Genomic DNA, 12,023 nt, shown 5'->3' with positions numbered 1-12,023 from the left:
GACTGAAGGGCCTCATCCACAAATACTCGGACTGAGTCCTTCAGTCTGTCCACCGGAAGCCGGAGCAGTGTTTCATCCACAGAGAGCATGGACTCGAGAGACTACACTGGGCCTCGGGACGTGGGGGACAGCCCTGGGCTGGAGCTGAACTTTCAAAGCACTTCCCCAGAAGACTGTAGAAATGGCCAAGAAGGTCACAGAGAGGTTCTTGCTCAGTGGCGAGCTACATTGACCAACAGTTCCAGAGAGTTCTACGAGGGTGCACACATGACTGTATGAAATTTGTCATAGTAATAAAAAATATTTATTTTGAATTCTGCTTCACAGTATTTGGTTAGGTGATTCTCTTCCACTTATTTCTTTTCTCCACCCCTCCCCTCTTTTTTAAAAATAAATGTCATATGTCCTTGCTTTTTAGCAAGCTCAGTTAAAAAAAACAAAAAAGAGGAAAGAAAGGGGGACCACCCTCCCTCTGGGATTTTGAAAGACCACGTTTTCAGGGAAGAGTGACGAGCCACTGTCTGCAACGTGCATTTTTTTCCTGCCCTAAAAAGTACTGGGTTTTGATATAAACCTATAACGTAGTTTCTGTTGTGTTCTGTGATATTTCATAACCAACCTCATGTACTGTTCAGAAAATTCATACCATTCATTAGCATAAGTCATCATCTGTTCCCTCAGTATCGATTTGAAATTGGGGGTGCCTCACCGTCCTGTTTTTTCTCTCTCAGTGAATTATCATCCATTAATCGTCGTGGCCGGTGGGCGTCCCTTGGTTAAACAGAAGGTTGGATTGGAAGGGTTCCGACGTGATGCTTTGTTCTCGGGCTTTAATATTTTAATGAGCCTGCAGGCTTGGCTGCTTCCGAAGGAAAGAACAAGATGCGATTTCTAAGTGTGTTTTTAGTGTTAGCACTTGTAGAGGATGTTCATTAGGAAGCTCTTGTTTCAGTTCCTCAGAGAAGCTCCCCATTAAGAAAGATCTTTCAGCAGCGTGGCTCGGAAGAAAGAGAGGGGTGGAGGGAGGCATTAAGCTGTAAGCATCAGGGGGGTAGTGTATCCGTAGTTTTAGTTGTGAAGATTTGCTTCTACGAATTAATTGGAGAAAATACATCTCAAGGGAGGGGGAAGAAAAGGTTTGTGGGGCAAGGACAGTGGTTGCTGTCCTCCTGAGTCAGGGACTTTTCATCTTGCAGCTGAATCAATACCTCAGCTAATTATTTCTGGTTATCTTTTATGGGTTTGTAAGACGCTTCTTTTGTTCAGTGTAATAAAAAACCCATTGTTTGATCAGTGACTGACTAATTATGATAAGTAATTTGAAACATTCTTGATGAAACTTGTCTGTTAATTAGCATCAGCAGCAAATGGAAACTAACAGGACAACAAAGAATCAGTGCACCCACTGTTCCCGGAGCTGAGGCCGTCCTTCTGTGGCATGCCCAGTAAACCCAGGCTGCCAAAGGTTAAAAAATAACAAACAGGCGGGAAGGCGGACTCCCCTCCAAGGAGAAGTTACTGTGTGAAGTTACACAAAGGAGAACTGAAGTATTACAAGCAAGGGGGTGGTGAACTGTCAGCAAGTTGACTGATCCTACTGGATGGAGTAAGGAGAGTGGTTTCTTTCTCCCTCTCTTGCTTTTTTTTTTTTTTTTCCTCTAAAGCATAATTCCTAAATTCTTTCACCCCATGCCGATCTGAACTAAGTTACTTTTGATAAATAAAAGTGTGGGTCTATAAAACTGTAGGTTGAAATTATTGATGTTGTCTGGCTGTACTGTCATTATCATGAATACTGTTCATTTTTATCAACTCAATGGTGTTTTTTTTTATACTTTTAGATTTCTACCTGGACAAGGACTGGTACTGTATCCACAGATAGGAGACAAATTGGATATTATTTGCCCCAAAGTGGACTCTAAAACTGTTGGCCAGTATGAATATTATAAAGTTTATATGGTTGATAAAGACCAAGCAGACAGATGTACTATTAAGAAAGAAAACACCCCTCTCCTCAACTGTGCCAGACCCGACCAGGATGTGAAATTCACCATCAAGTTCCAAGAATTCAGCCCTAACCTCTGGGGTCTAGAATTTCAGAAGAACAGAGATTATTACATTATATGTAAGTATAATTCTATTCCTTTATTTTATAGACATAGAATAAGCTAAATAGGTTTGTATCAACTTTTGTTTCCTTAAAGTTATTATTGTGGCAAATAATTTGGTGGGAATCTTTGCTGAAAATTGTCCTTTTTTTTTTTTTTTAAAGAAACCTTAACTGAATGAGGGACCCGGTACTAATAGTACTCATTAATATAAATACGCAAAGAGAAGAAGCCTCCTAGAGTTTTTGGAGTATTGAAATAAGTGGATGTATATGAATATACTCAGCATTTTTACTGACAAAACCATTTTTAAGAACCATTGGTCAGATTTTGATAGGTAAATCTTGTGTGATGACTTCTCTCTCCACTCATTAATTAATCCATCCATCCATCCATCCATCCATCCATCCATTCATTCATTTAGTATTTACTCTGTGCCAGAAACTGTGCATAAGTGCTAGGGATTCAACAGTGAACAAGATGGTAAAATGGTACCCAGTCCTCATGGAGCTCATAGGTTGGAAGGTTGAGGGTTACTGCCAAACACAGCTGTCCGTGGGCATATTAAAACCAGATTTAGAAGAATAAGAGAAAATTTGAGTTTGTTCAATGAATTACTTTCTCTTCTATCTACATAATCATTTGGCACGTTGTTTTAGGAACAGATACCATGTATCCTTCAGGTCATATCTGAGCTAGTGTCCACACCCGAGGCTGTGAAACCAGACTGTGCCTGTGCCTGTTAGGTGCAGGCCACGTGCTGGCACGGAGCTAGGACTGTTCCAGGCCCAGGGTTTGTCAGAGTGCAGTCTGGGTGACTGAAATCGCTGTTGCCGTCACCGAAGCAATGAAAGAGTTTTTCTCTGTTTCTGGGATTGGCGTCTCCACTCCCTGGTCCCGACGGGCTCCAGGTCGTCGGAGGTGCTGAGCCGCTGTCCGCTGGGCGTGCTCTGCTGTCTCTGGTGATCAGATTGAAACTCTGGCTTTCTGCACCTCCTCGCTGCTCTGGAGAGTACACAATCAATAATTCATTGAATACTTACTAAGTACTCAATAATATACTATTTTCTATTTTTCCCTCCATTCATTAGTAATTAAAACAAAGACAGTCATAGCTGTGTCATTCCTGTCCTTTGCTGTGACTCTGAAATGCCACAGAGATTGCAAGCCTATTTTTAAGCCAGCTTGCTGCGTGGAAAGTGGCTTAGCAAGATAAGTAGCAAAGGAGAAGGGAAAGTGGTGAATTATAGATGTCAGAGAACAGTCATCATGCCATGAAAATAAAAGCATTTTGAGGGAAGAGATAAGCAGGTGGGTGAGAAAGCATACAAAATAAGAGGAATCTTTGAAAATGTAAAATAGTTATTAGGTAAAATAAATGAAAACCTTAAGCTTTTGGAAGCATAACAGTGTATTCAAAAAAAAAAAAAAGGAAAGACTTTTTAAAGTAAGACTGCTTACCAGGGTGCTAACGTGTAGCACACCATTTATAGGGCGCTGAACCCAATGCTGAATTCATTACAGAGGCCAAGGCCCCTGGGTAGGGTGGGAGAAGGAACATGGGGGTCCCTGGAGAGCAGGTACCCTGGGCATTAGAGGTTCCTCCGTGTTAAGTGTTTGTCAGCAGCACAGTGCCTGGAGCCCAGCCTTCCACCTGGCTCTTCGTGGAAATAAGCCAACAGACCCAGGGTCTCTCCTCTTCCCTTAGTTTATGACTTCATAAAGATGGCTTTGTTGAGCCCAAGTTTCCACTGGGCGCAAGTTGGATTTCAGCAAACGTTGCGGGTTTAGTCTGAAACCATACGCAAGCAGTGCAGGTAAACACGTGGTTAGTCAGCATCTCTGTGTTCAATGCAGTGAGCATTTAATAACGACTTGCTATCCACACACGACAGGTTTGTATTTAGAAGAGCAACTTAATTTATAATTATCGTCTGAATCCACACAATAATGGCATCGCTCATTTATCCTCCCCTCAAAACTCACTGTCGGGTTCAGGAGCAGGTGCCCTGGCACAAGGTGGTGAGCTACGCCGGCCTTTCGCACCCTCCTGGAGTTGTGGTTTAAAGGCAGGAGCATGTGGTGGTCTGGGATGAAAGAAGCGCTCTTAAAAGTCGAGTTGAGGGATTCCAGTTTGAATGCCACTGGTTGACTGATTGTCACAGGCCAGGGAAAGGGCCCAGGGCCGAGGGGTCTGCCTGAAGCCCAGGAAGGCTCAGCAGAGAGCTGAAAGAGCCCTGCCGTGTCCCAGACATAGGAAGACACTTCAGACATTGGGAAAATGCAGGCACCAATTTCCCACCCACCCTATGGCAAAGCCAGTTGATGGACAGCTTTTCCTGCAGCGGAAAGGAAGGGTGAGAAGCACAAATTTCTAAAAGTTTAAAAGTTGATGTTGACTTTCCATCGCCTCTTCAGGAATCCCAGGGCTCCAGAACAATGAAGAGATTTTTGAAAGCCACCACTTTCCACATCAAACAACCCCTCCCACGTGCACACAGAGTCACACCCTACTTAAAGCAGTAACTACCCCAGGTGGCGCCATGGAAAGTACCTGAATTCACATGTATGCGCGTCACGCTTCGGACTGTCCCCTCCCTTGGAGAGAGAGAACAATACGGGTATCTTCGAGTTGCCACCATGTGTGTATTACATGTGTTTAACTCCAAATCCTCTTGTCTGGTTAGTAAGCACCTTCTTCATGCCTGAGAGTGTCAGCATGCACGGCCTCCTTGTCGTGGGCTGGCTTCTTCCCACAGGAAGGAAAAAGAGAAGCGATAGTTTGAAGTAACCCCCCAGGGGAACAGTCCAAGTTACCTGGGGAGGAACTGGTGTTGGGTGAGTCCCTAGATGAACCGATTTCAGGAGCCACTGGGACGAGAGCCGGAGACCCGGGTTCTAGTCCTGCTTCCTGAGGTTAATAAGAAGGTCACTTTATTTCTCTGAATTTTCAGTTCTTCTCTAGAAGCTGCTTTTGTTGCTGCTCTTCTGGCTAGAGATGGAAGTCTTCAGTTCCACACCACTCTGTGGTTGGACACACTCAGCCAGGAGGGGGTCTCTTGTTAGCGGGGCTCTTCTGCAGCCGAATGAACGGGATCCACCGTGATTTGATCGGTAGTGTTACCAGGTGTGAAATACAGGCATCACACTTATAAGGTTTAGAAGTGAATACTGATTTTTCACTGGGAGTGTATTTTTGAGTCTGCTGAGTGTCCCCTGAACTCCCCTAGGAAGTGACCTGACAAAACGCTGCCCGTTCTCATTAGTTTCTCTCGTAGATGATGATTTGCTTTGACAAGTGGCAAGATGATATATGTGGGTTTCCTTAATGTTTAGAGTTGACTTTTTCAAGTGACCCGGTTCAGTAATTAGCCTTGGGTTTCATATGCGTAATAAAAGCTCCTAATCTTAAATGATCCAGAGGTGGGGGGTGTTCTGACCATTTGGTGTGTTTCTCATTACATTCAGATTCTTAATTGCCTTAAAAACACAGTAAATATGTTATATACCCTACAGTTATTTTTATGTCTTTAATTTCTTTTAAGCTTATAAAATAACTATCTGTTCTAAAGTTGCCCATTGTCCAGGGAGGCTCTGGCTTGGAAAAACACTCCAGTTGGTATAAGGAAAGCTTTCCTAACTGTGTTCTCAGCCTTCATCATATTTGTGTCAAAACCCTTTCCTGGAGATGCTTTCTGGTGCTTGGTTTCCAGTTCCTTTTCAGAAGTCTAACCGGGAACTGAATGAGTCAGCAGTTGGGGTGAGGATGGAGGCCCTTTGCAGTGTCCGCCCCAGCGAAGGTCATCTAGCCTCACATCAAACCTTGCAAAATACCTACAAAGAAGTTTTCATCACACGACCAAAATTATGTGAGTCAGCGACAGATGAAAATGGACGCCACTGTGTTGATACTTTATAAGCGAACAATGGCCTGGGCCCAGCTGTTGGACAGGACGTCATGCCCGGGGCACTTCCCGACTTAGCTGTGTGTGGCTTTTACGTTATTTTACCTCAGATTCATAGCCAAGATGTGGACTTGTGGAACAGCCTAAAAGTCATTACTTCTTTCTTCCTTTTTCTCTATGGGGGTACTGGGGACAGAACCCAGGACCTTGTGCATGCCAAGCATGCGCTCTACCGCTGGGCTATTAACTGCTTCCCCCCAAGTCATCATTTCTAATGACTGTTTGATTGAACGTTGTTCTGTAGCTGTACCCTGCTGTGTTCACAGTGGTCCTTCCAAAAGCCACCCCTCACTCTCCTTGCCTGGGAAAGTCTTCCTTGAGAAACACTGAATGAGTTCAAGTGAGTCATCATTTCATAGGCCCCTCACTGATTTCATTCTCCAAAGCACTTAAAAAAAAAATTATCAGAGGATGTGAAATTGGAAAGCTCTGCAGTCAGCTTTGCTATTTCTTCGGCATAAACTCTGCTTCTGAGCAGAAATAAAATCAATTAAAATGCTTGCACACAAATATAGGGAAACACTGTTCTTAAAGAATGAAAACAGAAGAACAGCAGATTCCATCCCGTGATTTCTGTTGAGTGTTTATTGTCCTTTTTTTGTTTGTTTGGCTTTTTCTTTTAGGTTTTAGACTTGCTTGTTTCTGGGGAGGAGGTGTGGCAGGTGGCATGCAAATGTACTGGACGCACCGTGAGCCCTTTCCCAGCAAGAGAGTCCAGGGAGGCTTCAAGCGTCCCCTTACACGCAGACTTCTTCTAAGAATGGGAGGCCTCTGCAACGTGATTACATGCTTTAGGTGACGAATTATTTACACGATAAATGTGGCAGAAGGGACATTTCCATCACTACGCGTCATCAGGTTCAGAGATGGCACTCACATCAGCCTGTCACTTGTGTCCTCGGACTTTGGGGTGGGATTTATGCCTGAGACCTTGCAGGTCATTGCTGAACCCAAGCATTCAGACACATCTTTCCTTTCCACCCACAACTGCTGGCTTTGCGACAGGATTATCATCAGGGTCCTGGGTGTTTGGAGGATTTATGGAGGCTCCACTGACAGCGACAGAGGCACGTGGCAGTTACTTGGGAGTCTGGAGTCAGGCAGAGCTGGTTCTAGAAGGCCCTTCGACAGATGGCTTGACCAGTCTCTCCTCGGCCCCTGCTTCTACATAGCAGTGGTGACGCCAGTACCCGCTTTCTCCGCGTGATGTGTATTTCAACAGGGTAACGTTTGCAGAGTGCTGGCTTCCACGCCCGGCACCAAATACACACACCTGAGGGTCCCTGTGGGGCGCGGGGGGCGGGGCGGGGCGGGGGAGCTGCGAGGCAGACCCCTGCTCTCCTGCAAGCTAGCGGGCGGGGGAGAGGGGCTTAGAACGTGTCATTTATCTGAAAACCGTCCACAAAATGAAACTCCAGAGGCACTGCAAGTTTCAGTAATGCTGCATAACCTAATTATAGGCTCTTCCCTCTTTTTTGTCTTCTCAAAGTGTTATACAAGTTCTTTTGTCCTTGGGCTTCCTTTACCAAGAAACAAGCATTTATGCCTCTTTTTGCTGGTGGCATTGCCCAAGCTTGTTAGCGGATCCTCCGTGAGACCCGGAAGGGACAGCCTGGGAGGAGGCTTCCACAGGGACAATCATCGCCCACTCGCCACCTCCCAGCCTTGCCAGGGCTTTTTCTCTGTGCCCTGTCACCCAAAGTAGATGCTGTACTTTTTATTGATCATTTCAGCAGCATTCCAATGTAGTATAAATATTCTTCTAGAGAAAAAAAGATTTACATGTCAGAGCTGCCTTGTCCCTGAAGCTGGCTGGGGAGGTATACCATTTCATCTGCCTGGTGATTAGAAGCATCATTTCTACTTTTTTTTTTTAACATAACATAAAATCCTTTTTGGACTGGATTGAAGGCTCTCTCCCAGAGTGTATCAGTAAGTAAGGCTCCTTGTTGAATTTAATGTGAACCAAGCTTAAGTTCTTTACACTGTGAGGAGTAAAATCTCAGCTTCCGCTTAATGGGACCTTCTGCCGAGAAACTCCTGGCTCACAGATCTGAGGGAGTCACGGCCACGGGGATGTTTATCCCGTGTCTCCGGGAGTTCAGGAGGATCAGGCTGCTGGAGACTGAGACTCAGGTCACACTGAGTGGCGTCACCTGGGCAGTAGTGACAGGTTATCTCATTTAAGGCTAGACAGGGATTGCCCTGTGAGCACTATTCCTTGTTCCCAAAAAAAAAAAAAAAAAAAAACCCCGTGAATGAGTAAGAGGACTCTGGTTCTTAAAGCAGTGGGGAGAGACTGAATAAGACCAGGAGCAAATGGGGATGACGGCGACTCGGGCACAGGAGGATTGTTTAGGAATCGCTCAGAATAAAACCACCCCTACTGGTTTATAGGATGCATCCCAATATCTCTAGCTCCTGTGTTTATAGCTCTTTTTAAAGTTTACTTAGACTTGTAAATAACTGAACAGTGCTGGAGACCTCGTTCAAGCATGAGAACGAGTTTCCTTCTTAATAGCTTTTAAATATTTATTGGGAAGATCAAAATTTAAAGCAAAATAAAGCACTTTAAGAAATAGCCAAAAGGCATTAGACAGACATGAAAAGATTACTTTGCGAAAACTTACTTACATAGTTCCTAAGAGGCACACGTTTGCTCCTAACATTCTGAAGTCTCAGGCTGGGTGTTTGATCCCTTAGAGGCGAGTGTGGTGGTCTGCCACATTCTGTGTCACTTTGTAGTCTGGGAACACAGGTGACAGAGGAATTTTTAGCACTGTGAGGAAAGAGAAACTTGCAAAGTGGGATTAGTTTAGTACAGTTCACACAGCCATGAAATTTCAGGGGAAGAAGTCAGACCAGGGCTGTCAGGCCCTTAGACCAGCATCATTAGTTTATGACGGTGCCCCTGGCTCACCAAGTGTATAAACATATACAGAGCAAGAGGAAAGATGGTGTATGTCCACAGCACACCACGTACACAGTGTAGTAAGGAGTCCGCGTCCGCACACGCCACATACGCGGTGACAGTGGAGAGGGCATGTGCACACACCCAGTACAGATGCAGTCATCGCAGGGACCCAGCGAGCGCTATGCTGAGTCAGACGTGTTGGACCAGAGGTCCTGTCTTGTGCTATGTCTCGTGTAACCAGCCTCAATCATGGCCCCCGAAGCTGACCTCAGCACGTTGTGCAGCACAGTAGGAGAGGGGAAGGGCCACTGGTTAAAGGTGGTTGTCATGGCAATTTGTCAGGTCTTCTGAATTTTTTTTTCTGTTTTGATCTACTACCTGTTCATTCCGGTTCTTCAATAAGACTACACTTTGTGTTTTGTCAAGTACAGTTGACCCTTGAACAACATGGGTTTGAACCCCTTGGGTCCACTTACAGGCAGATTTTTTTCAGCAGTAAATCTTACAGCACTGCACCATCTGCTGTTGGTTAAATCCTGGAATATGACAGAACCGTGGGGACTGAGGGCAGACTGAGTTATATTCAAATTTTTGACTGTGTGTGGGTCGGCGTCCCTAACCCCCGTGCTGTTCAAGGGTCAGATGTATTTTGCACCCCTCAATACAAAGTTGCTAAGTCGTAAAGTTAAAAATAATAAAAATGTTTCAAATGTACAAAAGAGGTAATAAGAGACTTCACATTTCCTTAGCAAAGGATTAAGTGCTACGGTTTGTGTGGATGGATGGGTGGGTGGACAGCCAAAACCTCTGGCAGGAGCATAACTGATCACTTCACTTCACAGAGAAGCCAGACTGTGTTGCTGAAAGACAGTCCTGCCTCTCAAATAGCTTTTTGCATCAGTGAAGTAACCCAGTTTCATTGTTCCTGATGTTAAGCCAGGAGATGAAGGTATTCTTTTATTGAAGCAAACATGTGGAAAATTGCTCCGGATTCTTGGAGTAGAGAACATGTCCCCTGAACGGAATTAGGTTCATGTGTAGGGCAGATTCAGACAGGGCGCTTTATCGGGGTTACCGCTGGCCTCTAGACGGTCAAAGCAAATAACATCACGTCCATCTCAACTATAATGCCATTAGAGTGGCGCATTTTCTCATCGGCAGTGTTATGTTCTAAACTGTCAGCAGACATTAATTCTGTCACTGGTGAAGCCCTACCACCCAGAGATGACCTCTGCCTCAGATGGAGGGTTTCCACTTCAGTGCTGCGGTCTCCCAATTACTGGGTCATTAATATCATTGCATGTGATTAGGGACGGCAGAATGAGCAGGAGGTCTGCGGGCTGTGTGCGCTCCCCACCATGAACTTTTTACTCCGACCCTTTGCTATCTAGACTTTTCCACATCTCCACAAAGCTATTTTAATGATGAAGACCGTTAAAAACTCAGGAGTGGGCTAGAAATTGTGTGCTAGAAATAATTCACTCAAACGCACGCTTCTTCATGGCTCAGAATATTTTTATTAGATATTATCACCATCTCTTGACCAGGAAGTCTCATTTTTAAAGAATCGGAATGCTTAAGTAAAGCTGCTGTGGACAATGGGGGATTATGTTTTATCTTTAGAACTCTGACATCACTCCTTTGTTTTGTTTTGTTTTAAATGTGAGTTTGGTCATTATATTGAAGTGGTCATCTGGCCACCTATTTTTAAATAATTCCTCTTTCTTAGTAGGTTTTGGTGCATAATGAGGTTGACTCTCATATATAAAGGTAATTGTTCTCCTACCATTGACTGTCACGTTCTCATGATGTTAACTCTGGATCGCTGTGACAAGATGAGCTCCCTGAAAGCACACTAGATGTACAGTTTTTTTAATGAAATCTGGTTGAAATTATTTTCCCTAATGAGAGACTCCACCTGCATGAATCATCGTAACTTTTAGCCATAAAATTTTAGACTTAGAAAGGGCCGTTTTCCCTCAACAGAATTGATTAAAAATCAAGACATCAAGGTGTTGCAAGCAGTATTTTGAGGGGGAAAAAGGAGAAGCCACTCACGAATGATCGCATGTGTTTATGCATGTGTCTTATAGAAGGAGGGGACAGGTGATTTATTGCCAGGACAGTTTGCTCTTACTCAGGAAAGCATCAGTACATGCTGGGAGGTGTTTCTGTCGTGACATGTACCCTATGTGTGCACACACACATACACACGCACACGTTCAAGGCTTCTCTACCATTTTTTCACTCTGGTTGTATGTAATCAGTGACTTTCCAGGGCTAGTTCATCAAAGGTCACTATGACTCTGAGCCTTCAATGATTGTCACTAACTTGATCTTTGGGTACAGTTGTTAATGGTAAAAAGATTTTATGAGTGAGCTGTGCTAGAATTTCTTACATTCTAGAGGTAGTGTTGATTACTTTATGTTATTACTGTTCTCTTGATAGGGTGACCTGCAGTGTCCAAGTCTCACGTGGTAGATGATACAGGAGAGAAAATAACTTACATTGGCTCCTTTAGACTCAGTTCTGCCTAGCTTCTTCCTCTCTCCCCTCTTCCCAAAAGAGTGATACAAAAGTGGCAGTGTCATATGTCATTAAATCTTTTAGTGAACTCACCAAGAGAAGCAGTGTACTAAACTGTTTCAAGGTTGTTACATTTTTAAAAACTCTTATTTTTGAGCTGTCATTAGCAGATCCAATCATTGTTCATGGTGAACACTGAAAATTGAGGAAATAATTCTACCGTTTTGTTTAAGAGCATCCATTTATACTGGATACCTGGTGCCTTTACTCATTTAATGCCAGAATATGGGAGGAGGGTCTGGTTTTTAATTCATTTTTCCAAATCATTCTGTCTACTGGAGAAGCTAATGAATTACTTTGCACAGAAGTCACTGGGGCTAAGCCAGTTACTACCTTTTAATGCCTAATTTACTGCTTTACAATGTCAAAACGCAGCCAGGGTGATGTGGTTTTAATTCAAGTGTTTCTTCCTGTCCCACTGGCACAAAGTTTCCTGGGGTAAAAAGCAC

General features: G+C 44.1%; 1 protein-coding gene across 1 annotated transcript in view; it reads left to right on the top strand.

Moving 5' to 3' along the window:
• Window positions 1-12,023, top strand: part of EFNB2 (ephrin B2) — a 41,479-nt gene that overhangs the window by 20,637 nt on the left and 8,819 nt on the right. The window contains exon 2 of the mRNA XM_072976524.1: window positions 1,842-2,125. Within this exon, the coding sequence (XP_072832625.1) occupies window positions 1,842-2,125 (284 nt within the window). The remainder of the gene's footprint in view (window positions 1-1,841; window positions 2,126-12,023) is intronic.

Source organism: Vicugna pacos, chromosome 14 (assembly GCF_048564905.1).
Source record: "Vicugna pacos chromosome 14, VicPac4, whole genome shotgun sequence".
Taxonomy (NCBI): Eukaryota; Metazoa; Chordata; class Mammalia; order Artiodactyla; family Camelidae; genus Vicugna; species Vicugna pacos.
Note: the sequence above shows the minus strand (reverse complement) of the source record. Positions and strands in the feature narration are given on the sequence as shown.